Source organism: Mangifera indica, chromosome 2 (assembly GCF_011075055.1).
Source record: "Mangifera indica cultivar Alphonso chromosome 2, CATAS_Mindica_2.1, whole genome shotgun sequence".
NCBI lineage: Eukaryota > Viridiplantae > Streptophyta > Magnoliopsida > Sapindales > Anacardiaceae > Mangifera > Mangifera indica.
The window spans coordinates 18,040,678-18,061,272 of record NC_058138.1 but is presented as its reverse complement, the minus strand read 5'-3'; the positions used below and the strand labels follow the sequence as shown (position 1 = coordinate 18,061,272).

Here is a 20,595-nt window from a genome sequence, read left to right as displayed (position 1 = left end):
TTTCTCTCTCAACTGAGGAAGGAATCCCTGCAGCATGAAAAAGATAAAATAAAATATTAATGAAAGAAGACATGTGATTGAACAATAAAACTCATAAAAAATTCATTATAAAATATTCAACTTAGATATAAGGGAGGAAGAAACGAAAAATGTTAAATTTATTAAGAGAATTAACATTTGTTGTAAAAACTTTATAACAAAATCATCCACGTTTAGATGAGTGTTGACCTAACCGCCTATGTTAAGTTTTCTTTATAAATAATTGAAAATGAAATAAGTATGGTATATTCACGTTTAACTGAAAAAAAAAACTTCAATTGTATAATTTTGCTTCAGATGAAAAAAAACTTCAGTTTTTTTTTTATTTAACTGGAAAAAAAAATTAAAAAGGGTTGGCAAGGGTTGGCGGACGCCAACCCTTCAATTGAAAAAATAAAAAGACGCCAACCCTTACAATATAAATAAAGGGTTGGCGTTAATGTCAAGGGTTGGACCCCTTAAATTTTCCCCAACCCCTTATTTTTACCGCCAACCCCCCCTTCCAAATCTTTCCAGCCAAAATTAGTTTTTTGACAATTTTTTCATTTTTAAAATTATTGCACTAATAATTTCTTGTAAGTCAATTTATTTCCCACAAAATTATTCTTTCATGCTTCTGCAATAAAAATTATTCTCTCATACTTGCAATAAAAATTATTCCCTCATGCTTCTGTAAATTTTTCCCTACAAGATTCTGCAATTCATTTTTGTTTTGATTCTTCAGATATATATATATATATATATATATATATATATATATATATATATATATATATATATATATATATTGATGTATTCTTTGTATATTCAAAACCAAGTACATATAAATATAAATTTTGTTTCAAATATTGATACTAAATATTTATATATTTTATCTCTCTATAGTGCATTAAAAGTAAGTAATACTAAAAACTTAGTTTTGATTTCTCAAAGTTGAAGATAAGGGCAATTTAGACATCCTATCCTATAAAATGATAAAAATGTTTAGAGTATAAAAAGTATAGTATAAATGTATACGTGAGCTCAAATGAGGATAAAAATTTAAATTTTCCTTTATTATTTGTCATTCATTTTGTCATTTTACATCACTTATGTTTTATAATATTGTTATTTAGGATATGAAATATTACAAATTCTTCTATCAAATAAAAATTTTAAGGGATTTCTTTAGGTTCACCTCCACACACTTTAAATCATCAAATCAACAGCCGCCAATTAGTCCCGCCTCCGCATTCGCACCTCCCTCTTTTTTTAAAAAAAAAAAAGGCAAAATTCACAAAGCTCACGTCACCGATCCGCGTAATTCCTGACCGAAAATCTAATCCCTTCATTTTAAACTTATCCACGGTTCACAACCGCTCTTACAACACCACCGCGGATCGAAACCCATAAGCCCGACATCGCACGTTTCTATAAATATTCCTCACTATATTCTTTCGCCCACGAAGCAAGTCAGTCACAACGCTCTTTAAATCTTCTTGTCTCCTTAACAACTCTCATAGTCAGGTAAAATTTTTCCTCTCTTATTCTAATTAGTTTTTTCAGACATGAATATTTTTACCTTACTTGTGATTTGTGGGTTTACAGAAAATGTCGGGCCGTGGAAAAGGAGGCAAGGGTTTGGGCAAGGGAGGAGCGAAGCGACACCGTAAGGTTCTCCGAGATAATATTCAAGGTATTACGAAGCCTGCAATTCGGCGTTTGGCTCGTAGGGGTGGAGTGAAGCGCATCAGTGGGCTGATCTATGAGGAGACACGTGGCGTTCTGAAGATATTCTTGGAAAATGTGATCCGTGATGCCGTTACATACACAGAGCACGCCAGGAGGAAAACGGTAACTGCCATGGATGTGGTGTATGCGCTGAAGAGGCAGGGCAGGACTCTCTATGGATTCGGGGGTTAAGTTGTTCTAATCGTTTTATGTAGAGAGACAAGTCTTGCTGTCAAGAAGTTTATGACTGTGTTTTTAGGTTTAGGGTTAGGGTTAGGGTTATATTTCTGTAGTTCATTCTCTGATTTGCAAGTTAAATGGTTTTTATACACTTCCTGTGGAATTGGTGTGGCAATCATGAATCAATGATGTATTTCAGTTAAAATTTTTAGATTGTTTGGATGGATGGGGCTTTAATTTTTAAGCAACAATTTTGTTTAATTACCGGGGAAAATCAGTAAATATGGTTCAGCAATCTACTGCAACTATTATGTAAGCAACTCAAGACTACAGAATCGCATGCAAAATGAACAGATTTGATAAGGATTTGCAGAGTTGGAAACTTTGAATTAAGAGAAATTATAATATAACTTGTGCTTTTGCAAATTCCACTCAATTAATCTATTCAAACCCTCTGGGTCCAAGGTAGTGCATTTTCAATCTCTGAGACTCAGACTATGATCCTTTATTGGACACTCATTCCTCCTTGTGCTTTGATAAGTTACTAGCGTGGGAATATCTTAGCCCGGTAGTACACCTTCCAATGAACTTGAGAACCTCATCGATTAGAATCACTGGGAATGTAACAGCCACGACCAAGAGCCATTCATTCAGACTGAGAGGAACAATGCCAAATACTTGAGCAAGGAATGGCACATAAAGGATCAAAAAGTGTAGGCCAAATGAAGTAGACATAGCCAAAAGGAGCCACGGGTTGACCCATGGAGGCATTGTCAACAAGCTCGAGTCCTCAGACAGAGCATTGAGGGAATTGAACATCTCTATTGCAACCAACACAGAAAGGGAGAGAGTGCTGGCTTTGATTTTCCCAGAATGGAAATACTCACACGGATTTCCATCAAATGTGAAAGTTCGACTGCCAGCTGTGAAGGGTGACACTGAAAAATTCTGCCAAGAATGGCACTGACCCCAGTTAGCCAGCTGGGAGTATGTCACAAGACTATGGCCATCTCCACTCAGGTCAATGCCCACGAACGAGTCATGTGTATACCATATAATGAATACCCCAACGGTTGCTAACCCAACATAGAGACCGATCACCTGCACCAAGATTAGATTGCAGTTAGCTATGATAATAATCAATGTATGTAAACTAATGCTGTGTTTCTGTTAGGAGGTAGAAGTTTGTTAATATACCAGATATCGGAATAAAATCCAAGGAGTGATCAACGAGTCATCACTTCTTCTGGGGGGTTTCTTCATAATATCCTTATCTGGAGGGTTAAATCCTAAGGCTGTTGCAGGAGGGCCATCAGTAACAAGATTTACCCAAAGAAGCTGGACAGGGATCATGCCTTCTGGAATGCCCAAAGCAGCTGTCAAAAATATAGACGCAACCTCACCAATATTTGATGATATCATGTACCTGCAGTAGAGTTTGGGAGGATGCAGGTATAAAGAAGAAGTTATCACTGGTTTAAATGAGCGAATATGCAATTCAAACTTGACAACGGAGAAGAAAATAAAATTGAAAAAATTCTATCAGCTCTAAAGATGCAGTTGGCGAGAGATAGAAGTGATTTGTGAGACACAAGTTGCTCATACAGACAAAATCCCAGAATTTTCAACATATACAAAAATTTAAAACAAGACAGATGATTCATTACAGCTTATGTTCCAACATTAAGATTGAAGATTAGTCTTAGACCCTTTTGTTTTACACATAATAGCATTTAACTACAAAGCCATCAGTTGGTTGCTTGCATTTGCATACAGGAGAATGCATGCTCAACACATGACATAAAAAGTAGAACATGGACCTTGTTAAACAGTTCCCATCAAATATCATTATCCACTAACAGAGAACATCACTAAATGGAGTAAAGCTGACCTGATAAAGGCCTTCATGTTGTTGTAGATAGATCTGCCTTCACCAACAGCAGCAACTATAGTGCTAAAATTATCATCTGCTAACACCATATCAGAGGCTTCCTTGGCAACCTGAAAAAGCATGGTAATGTTACTAAAATAGTACAATCGAAAGAAGGATTAGATTAGTGATTTACAAGAAAATGAAGTGAAAATAAAACAAGCAGGCTTAGGTAGCGATCAAGCTAACTACCATGAAATACAGATATGCTGGAAAGGAAGAATAAATTTGTTGTTAGATACAATGATGCATGCATTTGTTTCAGATTGAATGTTCACACTAATCTCAACAAAAGCATTCAAATATGCATTAAAAAAAGCTGCTCAGCAAGGACATCAACTTTAACGACATGACTAATAATGTTTGAGGGTACGGAAGAAAAACAACATGACAGAACAAAACTTACACACACATGCGTTCATTTAACACTGAAATCCACCAGGAATATCCATGAGTTATTTTTTAACTTTTTATAAAAACCAGTAGAAATGAAGTAAATTACCTCTGTCCCAGTAATGCCCATTGCTACACCTATATCAGCCAACTTCAATGCAGGTGCATCATTCACTCCATCTCCGGTCATTGCAACAACTTCACCATCCTCTTTAAGTAATCTTACTATTTCTTGTTTATGCCTTGGTTCCGCCCTGGAGAACAGGAGCCCTCCACTTTGCTGTAGATGATTTTTCTGATTGGGAAGAGTCATAAAATCTTTTCCAATTAGACTTCTTGAACTAATATCTTCGCAAGGTCCAAATACACCAATGTCACGACAAATTGCTTCAGCTGTGTTTTTGTTGTCCCCAGTAATAACCATAACACGAATTCCAGCAGTTCTACAGTCCTTAATTGCTTGACGAACCTCTGGCCGAGGAGGATCCTTCATAATTGAAATTAAGTAATGATATTATTCAACCATTTCTACAAAAGGATAGAAGAAGTGAAAAAAAGTTAACAAAAGGAAAATAAAGGGGGAATAAATAGAGAAAAACTTACCTTTAGCCCAACCAAGCCAACAAAAATGAGTCTACTTTCAATTGAATAATAATTGGCAGGATCAAGTAAAATCTGATGAGCTGGGTGATCTTCACCATTATACGTTGCAAACTCAGAGAGGTCATCTTTGTATGCAAAACCCAGACAGCGTAATGCACTTGTTGACATTTCACGAAGACTTAGTAAAATATGATCCTTTGAATATTCATCCAATTCAACAACAGAACCATCAAGTAATTGAATGAATGAGCTCCTCTCCAATAAATTTTCAACAGCACCCTGCAAGATTTGAGCAGTAATCATTATAGAGAAATGAATAAGGAAAAAGGGTAAAACAACCACTAGGATTATTAATGCCAACAAGGGAGTCTTACAATAGTAAAAGGTAAATGATCAATAATTAGAAAACTATAAAATCAGCATAACACCAAATTATATAACATAAAAAAACTGTGAGAATAATGATTTAGTAAAAGAGGACCAATTTTTTTGGGAAATTATAGACAAGAAACAATCAAGTGCACAATGGGGTCAGAATCGCCAAATGGTTACCAACACTTGCAGATTTATCTAGATATCTACAGGCTACATCCCTTTGCAATTGACTTCAAAAAGAAAATTTACTATTATCTTTCTTCAAATGAAATATGGACATAAATACAAAGGTCAAAACAAGGGGCCATAGCAATCATGTTTTTTAAAAGATAAAACATGGACCAAGTGCAGTGAAAGTTTGAATAATTTGACAATCAGATTTGATTGTACACATATTCTCATATGAAAATTTAACTAGGAAAAGAGGATTGAATTCATATTGCATGAGAAGGCAGCTAACAGTGAGCCTGCATAGCTGAACTGATAAGAAGCAAGAAGACCGAAGGAACCTTCACTAGCAATGACTTTTTCCCTGAGCTGGAATTCACAATGACCCCCATGGATTTCCGATCATGATCAAACTCGAGAGTTGCAATCCGCTGCTCTAGCTTATTCCACAGTTGACAACAACCTAAAGGGGCAAGGAAAGCAAAATAAAAACAATTTTAAAGCATATAAAAACACCATAAAAAGAATAGTACTGAAATGAGATAACATACGAAGCACATCCTTGGGACTTGAAGATGAACCATCATTAAATCCCCCAGGGAATCCCATTTTCTCAACCAGTACCTTTAAGTTTAGGCAGAGTAAACAGTGTTAGAATATTAAATTGCATTCTGGTTACACCCCTGCTTCATGTAAGTTTGGGGTATATTCAACAGCTTACGTGCCAACTAAAATAACAAAAGAATGCGCTACCAGAAAATTTGTAAATTTCACCTTTAAAGCTGCCTCAGTGGGCATTCCACTAGCAACGTAATGACTGCCACATTGCTCAATGCCACTATCATTGCAAATGGCAGCAATCTTTGCAATCATTTGAAGATTAGCATCCATTCGTCCTACAGGCCAGTTGCTTATTTTTCCATCAAAAGGATTGTAGGTAGTACCTTCCACCTCAAAAGATCGGAGAGTGCCAGCCTTAGAACCCATAGCAACAAGCTCTGTCACAGACATCTGATTGGTAGTTAAGGTGCCTGTTTTATCAGAACAGATCACAGTAGTACAACCAAGAGTCTCAACACTAGGCAACTTCCTGACAAGGGCATTCTTTTGGGCCATCTTTCGAGTGCCCAGTGCCAAACACGTTGTGATAACCGCTGGAAGACCTTCTGGAATGGCAGCTACTGCCAGTGCCACAGCAATCTCAAAATAATATGTGCACTTTTCAAGTGAGAACTTAAAATTTCTAGGCCAACCATCAACATACTCCCAATTAAGAAAATAGTTCAAATTCATAAGCCAAACCAAGGCACAGATAAATCCAATTATCATTGTCAGATTCTCTCCAAACTCATTCAACTTCTTCTTCAATGGGGTATCTTCCTCACTCTGTGCAGCTTCATGAATTTGTGAATGCACCTGCCCTATTTCCGTGCTCATACCCGTCTGTGTAACCAAGCAAATACAAATCCCATTCACCACAGTTGTTCCAGCGAAAACCATACACTTCTTCCCTTGAATATCAGAATTCTCTGGCACAACCTTAACAGTCTTGCTAACAGCTTCACTCTCTCCAGTCAATGATCCCTGCTCAACCCTGAAAGTAGAGCTTTTCAAACTTAAAACCCGCATATCTGCTGGGACCTTATCACCAACCCTTAACTCCACAATATCCCCAGGAACAAGTTCTTTAGCAGGCAAATTTGAAATTCGCTTCCCTTCACGAATCACAGTTGCATGCTCTGATTGAATTTCTTTCAATGCGTCTAATGCTTTCTCAGCATTACTCTCTTGCCAAATACCCACAATTGCATTCACAATCAATATCAAAAAGATTACCAAAGGCTCTACAAATGCTGTAATAACCATCTCACCTCCTTCATCTCCATCATACCAAGCTAACACAAATGATACAATAGCAGCAACTAATAAAATCCTAACTAAAGTATCATTAAATTGTTCTAAAATCAACTGAAAAATCGATGTACCCTCATGTTTCTCTAATTCATTATACCCAAATTTCAGTCGCTGCTTCTCAACTTGGTCAATTGTCAGCCCAAATTTGTGACTCACTCCATAATGTTCTTCACATTCTTTAACATCCCTACTCCAAGCTGGAAAATCATCTTTAATTGACAAATTTTTATCAGTATTTTCCCTTTCACCATAATCTTGGCTCCCTTTCCCCATCGACTACCAATAGCAGCGCCAGAAATCCAGTTCTGTAATAAATTTAACCACAACCAAACACTTTCTACACTTTAACCTGAAATTATTAACACCAAACAAAAATCACGATCTGATCACACAAACTTACAAGCATTAACATGAAAACAGTGACAGAACAATAACCCTTGATAAAAATTACAAGTAACAGCTATTCCTTATTACAATTTCTGTCATGAACTTGAATGACTATACTAGATCAGAAAACTCCCATATCTTTCCCTAGGCCAAACGTTCTCCGCTACCAAACTAAAAAACAACAGTTAATAAAGGTTCCAATAAACTAATTACTACAAAAAAAAAAAAAGCAATTAAATGAAAATTGAAGTGTTGAGTCTTAAGATCTTACCAGAGAAATAGGGGAACGGGCTGTGTGCTCTTGTACTTCTATGTGAAAAGAAGCAAATCGGGATCTAGCGAATAAAAAAGGGCGAGCGATTCAAAAGCTTTAAGCAAAGAGTTTGTTATATGTGTGATAATGGTCATAGAAGAATCCAGAAACCACATGGGATTACCCAATTGCATAAAGCCACGTCAAGTAATGCACTTATAATTACCAAACATTCGTTCGTGGCATCTACCCAGTGGACTGCTTTATTAAATGACGTCTGTAGGTGCAGCAGTAGTTGTCTAATTATGAAACCTTGTTTGATGATATTATTAATTGATTAATAATTTTTTTTCTCCTAAATTCCTTTTCTTTTCTTTTCCCTGCCTTTGAATTAAGAAATATAATTAATGGCCAACACCAATACCCAGTTTTTGGAACTATAAAAGCTTTTTGAAATGGAATCATTTGGAACAGGTGATTGTACTTGCACAATTTCCTCTTTAAGCTCCTTCTATTCACATGGCCGATGACCGAGTCGGTAAAAAGAAAAAAAATTTCCATAAAAATTTGGTCATTTTGTTGATTAACTCCATCTCCATCCCGGTCATCTGGGTTGTTTTAACAAGAACATAAATTAAGAATTTTAATACAAAAGAAAGTAAATGTAACTTTTTGCTTATACCCCTAAAGCAATCCAAAGGAAAACGTATTAAATAACTCCATTCATAAATATATGATTTTTCTACCGTTAGTGGCGTGGGAGTTTTGACGCATGACTCAACCTAAAGCTAAATTGTGGTTGTCACTATCAGTGGTTTGGTTTTATTTTGACGATTCTTTTGGATCATTGGAAGGAAATGAGAAGTCACAACTGATTGGAGAGAGCCCAGGAATTTTTTTAATTTCGATTTCATTTTCACGTCACATCAGGGGACGGTCATCGTCTACCTTGCAAGGAGAAACGCTGTTGTGTAACAAAATTCAATCCACAATGTGGAAATAATCGGATTCCAATTTATTATTTAATCGAATTAAGAGATTAGGTTTGGAAGACACGTGCCGGTTACAAGGCTGCACCAAACTGGAGAAGCGCTGGGTTGGTGGGCTGTGCAATTTGCTAAAGGCGGCCCAATTGATAAACAAAAGGGACGTCTTGCCTGTGAAGTAGAAAAAGCCACGTTTTGGGTGGATTTCCTGAAAGGCCAAACGACTATTTCCCACCAAGGTATGTGGTTGTCTCAAGTTTTTCTCTGTTAACTTTAAAAATCTTATTTACCCATTTATAACCGGTTAAAATTAACAGTTTCAAAGATAAAATTATCATTTTATCTATATTATTAAAAATAAACTTAAATTTAATTTCATTTTTCCCCATAAACCCTAAAAACTAACAATTTTTCCCAATCTAAGTTTTAAAAAATAGCATTTTTTCCCCTAGAGTTTTCAATTTTTCAGAGTTAGTTTTTTGGCATTGTTTCTTCCTCTCTAGCGACCTCCAGGTGACTCTTCTTCCTCTCCGGCGTAGCCTCCTTCCAACGATTGTCTTAGGCATCGTCGTCGACGAAGATGCGTCTTCATCCAGAGACAAAGACCGTCTTCGTCTTTGTCTCAACGAAGACTAGTTGTCTTCGTCGACAATGGTGCCCAGGACAACCGTCGGAAGGAGGCTACGTCGAAGAGAAAAAGGCGTCGTCTTGAGGTCACAGGAGAAGAAGAAACAACGTCGAAAAACTAACTCTGAAAAATTGAAAACCCTAAGGGGAAAAATGCTATTTTTTAAAACTTGGGTTGGAGAAAAATTATTAGTTTTTAAAATTTTAGAGAGAAATTGAGATAAAATTTTTAGGGGTTAAGGTTCTGTTAATTTTAATAACCCAAAAGTGGATAAATGAGATTTTCAAAGTTAATGGAGAGAAACTCGAGAAAACCGCCTACTTTAGGTGGGAAATAGTCCTTTGGCCTTCCTGAAACGTGAAGGAGCTGCATTGAAGGATTCGTAGCACCTTAACAATCAGTTGAAACTAAATATTACTCTAATTTAATTCATGCATGGACCAACAGAAAAGTTGTTATTTCTTATTGTTTCAACGCAATTCATTTCATACGGTTTCTTCCATTGACATCGCCCCAATAATTGAAACGACACCATGGCCCCTCTCCAGCCAACCTATGTCAACCTCAACCAATGGCCGGAGACTGATGCGGCTTTTGTGAGGTCGGTGAGCTCTAATTAAGCTTGCCAGGGAGGCCAAGCGCATGCTAGAGTTGTGGACAGTATGTCTTGCAGGCAAATGTATCGAAGTAGCTACACGTTTACAAGGGAGGAAGAACTAAGTGTGCCTGAAAAGATCACCCAAAAGTGCTTTGGAGGAGTCAAAGAGAGGGTGAAGAATAACAGAAGGTTGGTCAGGAGATCAAGAAAGGGGAGAAAATACTAAAATAAATCCGTTGTTAAAAGGAAATGCGTGGTGGTTAAGCGAGCTAAAGAGGTATCATGTGCAGGTTTGTTGTCTACATTTCGTTGATTGTTATTCTTCGTGGCGAAGCTTGATGTTGCTGATCAGTCATAGGTTTTTTGATCTTCTTTTAAAATGTTTCTACTATCAGAAAGCAGCAGCCCCTGGCTTCAAATAGATGCCTGCCTGTTTGAAGTTTGCAGAAATCATAAATCATAAGGAAATTTCAGGATTCTTCATACCTGTTGTGATGGGTGTGACTTCGATACAATATCTTCTTTACTCATGCTTATTATGCGGAGGCCTGAAAATCATATTCATAGTTGAATCTTAAGAGTGTTCCAACTGACTATCTCTAGGTGCAATCCAAACACAAAGAACCCCATTAGAACAGAGAAATTTAGCAGAATTGCTAATTGATTCACTCCTGCAAACATTGTCAAATCTGCTTCAACACAGAATTCAAACCACAAAAAACAATGACAAAGTAAAATGAAGAAAAAGCTAACTACACCTCAACTTTGAAACAAATTCATATTTGCAAGACAAAAAGCAAGAATTCTCCCGAGAAGAGGGAAAACTTCTAACCGACCAACAAAATAACCCGAATTGAACCTTTTGACCAAGTGGCACTGCACTCTGTTTGCTAGAATTGAAATAAGAAATACCACATGATGATCACTTATACTTCATGAAACTGTGAAGGAGTTACCAAGCACATGTTCTTGAATCAATTTACTAGTGCCATTTCAATCTTTTTGCTCTGTAGACTGTGACATACCAAAAAAAAAGCAAATTTGAGAAGCTAGGCAAGCACACAAACAACTGCATTAGGAGAAAAAGTGCACTTTATTCATAGTCGATATGAAGCATAAATTAATAGAAATTTAAACAAGCTAACTGACATAATCTAAGACACAAAATCCTTATACAATTTGTAAAAGCTCGATAGAACCACTGAACATGCTGTAAATGAGAACTCGCACAACTTCCCAATCTTTCCTGTTTGATTTATACACCTATCTTAAGAATGATAAAAAGCAAGGGCCATAACCTCCTTTCATTGGTCCAGTGACCAATCAACAAGCCACATTATCATATGCTCCCATCGTTGAAACAAAAAAACAAAGGTATTGAAGCCAATCTAAAGTCCCACTCTATGAAACAAAATAAAGAAAATACAAGAATCTATTATGATGTGAAAAATATAGGTTGATCAGAGGGCAAAGCAAAGATGTGTAACTGTGAGAGGAGCTAAATCCATGGAGAATACAATCACCAACAGATCACCTGCCCTCAGACTTAACAAGCTGTGAAAACACCCTACTCATTGAAATTCCTGAGAGATCATCTGCAATTGACACATCAGAATGAGCAGCAGAAACACTAGCATCAACCTGGCTGAAATTGTTAATTTGAGGAGAGAGCTCGCCGATCAAATTAGTACTGTTTTCTTCAGGATCACCTTGAATGACTGCCTCCTGCAGTTGAAGAGCATATTCCAGATTCCACAAGACATCTCCCATCGAGGGTCTGTCAACACCAACGTCAGCCAAGCATTTCTCAGCAGTTTCTCCAAACTTCCTAAGGGAATCTGGTCTAATTTTTCCTGCAAGAGTGGAATCTATGATTTGCTCCAGCTGCCCCTTCTTCTGCCATTTCATAGCCCATTCAGCTAAATTCACCATTTCCCTTGGAAGGGTTGGATCTATAACAGGTCTTGCACAAAGGACTTCAAGCAAGACCACCCCAAATGAATAAACATCAGACTTCTCTGTCAGTTGTTGCCTTCTGAAATATTCTGGATCGAGGTACCCAAAACTTCCTTTCACTGCAGTACTCACATGGGTTTGATCAATTTCAGGTCCTGTCTTGGAAAGACCAAAATCAGCAACTTTTGCCATGAGGTTCTCATCAAGCAAGATATTTGCAGACTTTACATCACGATGAATAACTGCTTTTGCGTAGCCAGTGTGAAGGTAATGAAGTCCTCTAGCAGCTCCAATGCATATTTCAAGTCTCTGCTTCCAACTCAAGCTGGGAAGACCTGAACCATAGAGATGACTCTTGAGGGTCCCATTTTCCATATATTCATAAATCAAGATCATCTCATTCTTTTCATCACAGTAACCAATCAGTGAAACCAGATGGCGGTGCCGGAACTGAGAAAGCATCTCAATCTCAGTTTGGAACTCTGCAAGTCCCTGTTGGGACCGGGGATTTCCTCTCTTAACAGCCACTTTTGTACCATCATTTAGGACTCCCTTGTATACCTTTCCGAAACCACCAATCCCAATAACCCAACTTTCATCAAAGTTGTTAGTGGCTTCTTGAACTGCCACAAAAGGAAATCGATACCCCAAGTTAGAATTAACACTAGCAGTTGTTCCATTAGAGTATTTACTTCCCATGGTGTGAGAATGTCCTCCGCTAATAGATAAAGGAATCCATGTCTTTGAGTGTCCCTGGTATCCCATTCCTCTTTTTTTCCGGCACCACATAAAGAGAACTCCAACCAACACCACCAAAATAAACACCCCAACAATCACTCCCACTATCATGCCAACATTTTTCTTTGAACTTGAACTGGTGATGTCAGGGGTCAGCCCACTGAGGCTGCTGAGTGAATTGTTCATCTTCATGATCTCCAGCCCATTTAGAATCGCGTTGGGGTAACCGTTATGCAGATTAGAAGGACCAATACTTATACGAAGCTTACTGCTAACAGTTTTCATTGTAACATAATCCATATAGTAAGCAGCGGCCAAAGTATTAGTTAAATAAGTACTCAGATCAAGATCCTTAACAGCCATCCAGGAATCAACAAAAACATTGAAGTACAGCTCGTTAAGACCACTACTCACAATATCACAAAAGTGAAACCGAACAAGGTACTGAAATCCTGGGTCCACATCAAAGTCCCAGGTCACATTGAAATTGCTGTCTGGGTTACCATCGGAGTTCATCCTGGTGGCAGTACCATAGACAGAATCTGGAGCAATTTGCCGAGTAGCCCCGCCGGGAACATACTTGACAGCAGAAATCTTTGATATATTTATGGCCAAATTCGGTTGCTCTAGGAAACTTTGATCGGGAACCCAAGTTCGCCCAAGGGTATCATTCATAGGGGTTACAGTAGGTCCACCCATGTTTACTCTATACACCGTCTCCAATGCCTGCCACATCAGACCATGGAATTTCTCTTGTGGGTTAATGAGGCTGGCATCATCTGTAATGAGCGAGTCAGGAACTGAAACAACTTCAATGGCATTTAGGAATGCAAATGAATTGTTTGAAGGAATGAAAGTGATGACAAGGTTATCTGCGGTTACATTCACAGAAAACTCTTTAACAACTTTAGAATTCACAATGAAATTGCTAAGGAGGCCATACTTTTGGGTGGAAACTGAAAAATTTGCTCTGCTCAGATTGAAATTCCCCGAATCAAATGGGTTGAAGTAAAGCCGAATCCAGTGCCTACCGGTTTGGCTAATAGGAAAGGTGTATTTCGAGGATCCAGTAAAAATTCTAGCCGTTTGATACAGCGACGAATCATTGGAGGAGGTTACAGGTCTTGAAGTATTGACAGCAACATCTTGTGGTGAAGAAAGTAAGTTTGAAGCCAATTTATCAGCCATAAAGACACGACCATCCACTGTAGTATTGGTGAGTGATCCACAATCTATAAGGTAATTGTCTCCTTGAGATTGACAAGAACAAAAGCATGCTAAAGACAAGATTGACACAACCCAGAATAACAAATGAAACCCTCTCCAACCCATCGTAACAAAGTCTTGAAATTGATTAAGCAAAACCCAGCTTGGTCCTCTTTGAGCTTCAGTGAAATGAAACCTAGGATTCAATAAAAAAAAAATAAACAGAAGAACTTATTGCTAGCAATTTGAAACACAACTGGAATCAAGATCCATGTAAGAGATACGAATAAAGAAGAGAAAAGAAGTCACCTTGAAAACCATTAAGCTTCAACAGAGAGAAAGTGGGCTAAGATTTGCCAATTCATAAGTAAACAGCAAACTCTGAGAATCCTTTTCGAGTATCTGAGAACATAAATTAAATAACAGGAAATATGGGAAACAAATCTAGCCAAGTGCAAGCTGGTTTGACCTTCGTGACAACCCCAGATATGGACAGATACCAAGATTTTTATTTTATACTAATGCTAAAAATAATCAAGGAGATGAACAAAGAACAGAGTCCAAAGCAAGTGGTACAAGCTTGAAAATAAGAAAACCAGCTAAAAGGCCGAACTTGTGTTGGAAAACCAAATTTTTGATGAACATGTGTTGGAATGAAAGTAAAAAGACAAGTGAATGAATGAAAGGCCAAAATACCGAGCTGGAATGAAATTTCAAAGTTTTATATTTAATTTTTTAAATTTAAATACTTTATTTATAAATTAATTATTGTTAAAAATTTTCACTTAAGTTGAGAGTAAAATTATTATTTATTAAAAAAATATTATATTTTTCTCTATATATTTAAAAATTTTATAATAATTTTTTAAAATTAAGTTTTAAAGAGTAATATTTTACTCTTTATCTAAGGTTTTAAATTTTGTTGATGATTTTTTTGACAAATGACAGTCGATATCTCTCCTTTCCTATGATGTCTCTCCCTCCATCTGATAATGTCTAGATTTAACGAAATCCAGAAAAAAAGTTATTGTCCATATGAAGCTTTTTTTTCTAGATTTTATCTAATCTAAACATCATTGGTCAAAAGAGAGACATCATCGGGAATGAGAGATATCAATTGTCGTTTATCGAAAAATCACCGATGAAATTTAAAACCCTATGTAGGGAAAAAATGTCACTTTTTAAAATTAATTTAGAGGAGAAATTGTTAGTTTTTTAAATTAAGAGGGTAAAATAATATAAATTTTTATTTTTTTAAATATTATTATTAAATAACGGTTTTACTCTTAATTCTAATTAAAAATTTTAACAAAAATTAGTTCATAGGTATATATCTAAGTTTTTGAAAGTTAGAGAATAAAATTACCTTGGGTGGGAATAAGTCTTTTGGCCTAAATGAAAATGTTGCTTTATTTGTTTAGGTGTTTTAATGGAGAATTTAATTGCATGGAGTCAAAGAAAGGCAGAAAGAAAATTATTGGTGGGGGAAGAATGATTTTGAAATAAGGGTTTTTTGTGAAATAAAACGTGATAATTAATTTACGTATAAAAGTGGTCTCATGTAAGTGCAAAAAAACGTTAGGGATGTCAAATTTCAATGCCTAAAGCATCATAAAATACTAAAAACAAAAACTGCTTTTGACCATATCAGTCATATTTATTTGATTTTACAAGTAAATCTTTTTGGGTGTCTGTCTCCGTGTGAATGAGAATTTTGTTGTTGTTCCACATTTAACGGGGCATAAATCAAGGCTTAACACAAGGGCCTTTAATTGAAGGAATTCATTGAATTTCAACGCCTCCCATCCTGAAATATTAAGAGTAAAATTATGTATATTTAAAATAAATATATATTTATGTTTATTATTATATAATTAAATATTATTTTATTTTTAATTTAAAATTATTTAATTAAAAAACCAAATATGAATTTAATGTGAAGTTAAGTGTCAGTTATACATCGCAAAACTTTAGTTTTCGTCTTCTCTGGCACAAAACCCACCTTCGCCACCCCCATAAAGTTAACAAAACCCAACACTCTTGTCGCCTACAATGGAGTGATCAAAAATCAATTCAGCAAACCCCCTTGCCTACACACAAAAAAACCAACGTTTTTGTCTTCTTCACCGCAAAATCCACCATTGTCACTCCAAAAAATTTGTTTTCAAACAACATTTTGTATCAAGTAATATTATATATACCTATTTTAAATATATAAATAAATACACAGAGATATATATTTTTGTGTAATTAGATATTATTTAATATTTAATTTAAAATTGTCAAACTACATAATAATATACATTAAATATATATTTATTTATATATTTAAATTAGATACATATAATTTTATTATTTATATAAGTCAAAAATAAATGTTATAAATCTACATCCAACCATTTGGTTGAATGAAAATTTTTGTATGATGTTATCCATTATTGAGCCAAAAAAGGCACTTCAAAATTAATGAAGAATGTGAAAAAGAAACTGGGGATAATCCCTTAAGGGCAATGACCTGAACAGTGGTGGTGAAAAAGAGAGGAAGCAAATGAGATGAATATAAAGGGATAAAAAGTTGGTTGTTGTTGTGGTAGCTACAACAAATCACCAATATGTAAGGTCAAATTCAACCTCTAATGAGGTTGAGAGAATGAATTTAGTATTTTCTAGCCTACTAGCAATGAAGAATGTGAAAAAGGAAGTGGAGATAATCCCTTAAGGGCAATGACCTTAACAGTGGTGGTGAAAAAGAGAGGAAGCCAATGAGATGAATGTAAAAGGATAAAAAGTTGGTTGTTGTTGTGGCAACTCCAACAAATCACCAATCTGTAAGGTCAAATTCAACCTCTAATGAGGTTGAAAGAATGAATTTAGTATTTTCTAACCTACTAGCAATGGTATTGACCAAATCCAACCTTTTTGATTGTTGAGAAGCCTTTTGTGGATTACATTAACACTACTGAAAGGTTTTCAAGTCATTTCTAGAGGTGAATGTGGTAGGGGGAAAATGACTTCTTGGTGGATTAGTCATTGGTGGTGATGGTGGAGGGGATTTTGTTGGAGTAGATGTTGCTAGTGGTGGAAAAGAACTTCTTGATGAATTAGATATTGGCTGTGGTAGAGGCCATGAACTTGATGGTAGATTGGATGTTTATGGTGATAATGCACTTGGATCGACTACAAGTGGAGATGGTGGTGGTGATAAAGGTGAAATGTATTGTTGATACGGGTGGATATAGATTGAACCGAGTTCGAACACTCATTGGTTCAAGTTTAGCTTGAATGAAAAATTGTTTAATTCGGTTCGATTCAAATTTGACTCAATTTTATAACTCAAATTAATGATTCAAATTTGTAGTTCGGTTCGACTTAAATTAATGGTTTGAATTGATTATTTGGATTTGTGATTCGAGTTCATAGTTCATTGACAAAATAATGTCATTTTACTCAAATAATATTTACAGTTTTTTATTCGAATCAAACTAAGCCACAAATTGGAACCGCCAACTTGAATTATAAATTCAAATTGAATTGAGCTACAAATTTCAACTACTAATTCAAGTCAAATTAAATTGAACATCTTTTAGTTTGAGTTTGATTCAATTTAAAAAACGAACCAAATCTTTTTGTTTAAATTTTAATCAAACAAATCTAAGCTAAGTTAAATCATGTCAAGCCAACTTTTGAGACCAAACTAACTCAGATCATATCCAGCCCAACTTGTTGAAGAGGAAGGGGAGAAGGTGTATCACTTATTGATCATAATGCCCTTTTGTAATTTGTAATACTGAGAAAATTAGATGACAGGTGCTAAAATGTCATTTTAAAAGCTCAAGGGTGAAAACGGTAAATTCATGAAACTTTGGATGGGTAACATTGCTGCCCCAATAAGATCAAATGGGTTTGCAGGAATTCATTTAAATATTGAAAATTAGTAATATTATATATATAATTTTATTTATAAATAATGATATATTATTATATAATTAAATATAATTTTATTTTTAATTTTTAATAATCTAATTATATTATAATATACCATATTAACGCAAGCTGTGCAATTTTGACACTTTCACATGAACATGAAGAAAGATCCAAGAAAGTAATACGTAATTGGGAATTGATTATAACCAATCTTCACAAGTGGCAGCAAAAGCAAGACTAATGGTGACACCATAAACCAACTTCGATAAACTTTCCGGGCAATCGTGTTTGTATCGCTTTGGCTTTTAAATAATAGGCAAAAATCTATCTCTTTCAATGGAGAAAAAAAGAAAGTAACGATGACGAAAATGGAAGAGAAACGTGTTGAGTGGAAGTTGGGCCAGCTGGTGTCTGAGTGATGTGATTAAATCAAAATTAAGCCATTTCCCAAGTTGGCAATTGGAAACTTACTCTAATTTCATTTAACAAAACCGTCACTACAATACAATATTATAGCCGTGTCGAGGACTAAGAGCGAACGCTACCAACCAAAAACGCTGAACCAGTTATGAGGGGAAATCACAATTCCAGGGTTAGATTCTTGAGGAGTTTGTTTGAGTTTGAAAATATTTTATTTAAACAATTTTGAAACAAGTTTAAGGTCAAACATAAGAGTTAATATTTTTTAATTCGAATTTGAAAAGCGTTTGACTTGCTAGACTTAAAAGTACATAAAACTCTAATTAATTCTATTAAAATAATATCATTTTGATTAATATATATTAATAAAACATTATTTTAATTAATTTTTACTCGATTATAATATCAAACCAAACTCAATGCTTGACTTGGCTCAACACTGTAGCTGAATTCAAGTTTGTTTGCATCAAACGAACTGAACTTAATAACTTTAGGGAGACCTTGACAAACTCAAATTCAACTTAATTCAGATATAACCTTAAATTCATCAAATATCAAATATCTCTATATTGTAAAATATCATGAATGATTAAAATGGAAATTAACTGTTGCTCTACAACAAAACTTCTTCTTGACTAAATCGACAAAATGACATTTAAATATGTGATTAATTAAAGTAATAGCAACCGATGACTAAACATGTAAATAGATGTCTCTTGTATAAAGTAATTAATTGCAAGCGTGCATATCGCGTTTATGGTAAAAAAATAATAACTTTCTACCATAATGTGTCATGATCATTATCTTATTTATTATATAATGCAATAGGAAATTTGAATCGCTCGAAGGAGATGGGAGGAGCCGAGGAGAAAGAAAATAAAAAAAGACCTATATAACACAAATATAGAAAAAACAGATATTCAACTCTATATTGTTAGCATACGATAGTTGAGATCAAATAAGTATTATCCTAAGAAAGATGAGATAACTTTTAAAAAATTCAGTTATCCTCCTTTGGTAATAGACGATATTATATATATTTAAAAATATTATCAAATCGGATACCAATCATAATGTGTTATTATATAATTGAGTATTATTTTATTTTTAGTTCAAAATCATTTAATTACATGATAAAATATCTCACTAATACCTTATTTAATACTAATTTTAAATATACATAATTTTATTTTTGGATAATTCTAAAAGCCTGGGTTATATGGTTGGGTTATATATTGTGGTGCTTCGGGCCAAGTTGATTAGGGAGGCCCCGTTAAAGGGCCCGAAATCATATGGTATGATTGTAAAAGTTGCATGCATCAGAGCTCTTGGGAGCAAGGAAGGCCTATCGTTCTCTTTTCCAAATTATGTCTTATATTATATATTAAAATTTTAATTTTATATATTATATATCAAATATTATATTATATTACATTATACAATTTTTTTAAAATAAATAATAAAAATAAATACATTATCATTTTAAAAAATATTACAAACACTTAAAAAAATTTAAAATTTCTCATATATATTTCTATTACATCATCATTTTTTCTAAAAGGTGTATTGATTCGTATCAATAATATGTATCATATTGTACAATTGTTCACTATATCGTATTAAATATAATATATCTTATGATACATACTATTTTTTATTTGTATTAGATCGTATAATTAGATATATATTGTATATTATAGAATACTGATAATTATAATCAAGAGTATTTAAAATTATTCAATAATTGATCGAATTGATTTTTGAATAAAAAATCAAATTGAAAAATAATTTATTTGAAAAATTAGTTTAAATATTGGTTCAAGAATATAAAAAACTAGTTTTTCTATTTAGTTACTAGTTTTTTAATTTTCAAAACCGATTAATCACATCAAATCGGCTTTAAAAAAGTTGAAGAAGAAATTAATCTAATATTGAATATATTTTTAAAAAAAATTGAAAAAGAAATCATATAATTATTTGAAATTCGGTTTAAAATCAATTAATAAAAAATGTAATTCAATTAATTAATATTTTCAATAAATCAATTAACCTTTAAATTAATTTGATTTTTATTTATAATTTTTTTAAACTGAAAATTTAACTTAGTTTAAAAATTTGACAAACCCATCTGGATAATCAAATTTTGAACACTTTAGGATGCGCAAAATGTGGAGCATTGGCTGCTAT

At 34.5% G+C, this 20,595-nt stretch overlaps 3 protein-coding genes across 4 annotated transcripts; 1 reads left to right on the top strand and 2 right to left on the bottom strand.

Annotated features, from left to right (window-relative positions):
- The first annotated feature begins 1,626 nt into the window (after positions 1–1,626).
- On the top strand, positions 1,627–2,134 carry LOC123209258 (histone H4). Its single transcript, XM_044627162.1, has one exon. The coding sequence runs from the start codon at positions 1,630–1,632 to the stop codon at positions 1,939–1,941; it is 312 nt and encodes a 103-aa protein (XP_044483097.1). The 5' UTR covers positions 1,627–1,629; the 3' UTR covers positions 1,942–2,134.
- A 137-nt stretch (positions 2,135–2,271) lies between these two features.
- On the bottom strand, positions 2,272–8,130 carry LOC123209257 (calcium-transporting ATPase 1, endoplasmic reticulum-type-like). Of its 2 annotated transcripts, XM_044627161.1 has the most exons (10): positions 7,971–8,102; positions 7,787–7,870; positions 6,173–7,661; positions 5,950–6,022; positions 5,740–5,861; positions 4,856–5,134; positions 4,362–4,739; positions 3,821–3,930; positions 3,127–3,355; positions 2,272–3,030 (listed from the first exon to the last, which is right to left on the bottom strand). In XM_044627161.1, the coding sequence occupies exons 3-10, from the start codon at positions 7,583–7,585 to the stop codon at positions 2,446–2,448; spliced, it is 3,189 nt and encodes a 1,062-aa protein (XP_044483096.1). In that variant the 5' UTR covers positions 7,586–7,661; positions 7,787–7,870; positions 7,971–8,102; the 3' UTR covers positions 2,272–2,445. The 2 variants fall into 2 exon arrangements, with proteins under 2 accessions (XP_044483096.1, XP_044483095.1); XM_044627160.1 differs by lacking the exon at positions 7,787–7,870 and having other exon boundaries at positions 7,971–8,130.
- Positions 8,131–11,238: 3,108 nt separating this feature from the next.
- Positions 11,239–14,744, bottom strand: LOC123208885 (probable receptor-like protein kinase At5g59700). The gene is made up of 2 exons (XM_044626503.1): positions 14,374–14,744; positions 11,239–14,260 (listed from the first exon to the last, which is right to left on the bottom strand). Exon 2 carries the CDS (start codon positions 14,188–14,190, stop codon positions 11,695–11,697), a length of 2,496 nt encoding a protein of 831 aa, XP_044482438.1. The 5' UTR covers positions 14,191–14,260; positions 14,374–14,744; the 3' UTR covers positions 11,239–11,694.
- Positions 14,745–20,595: the final 5,851 nt, after the last annotated feature.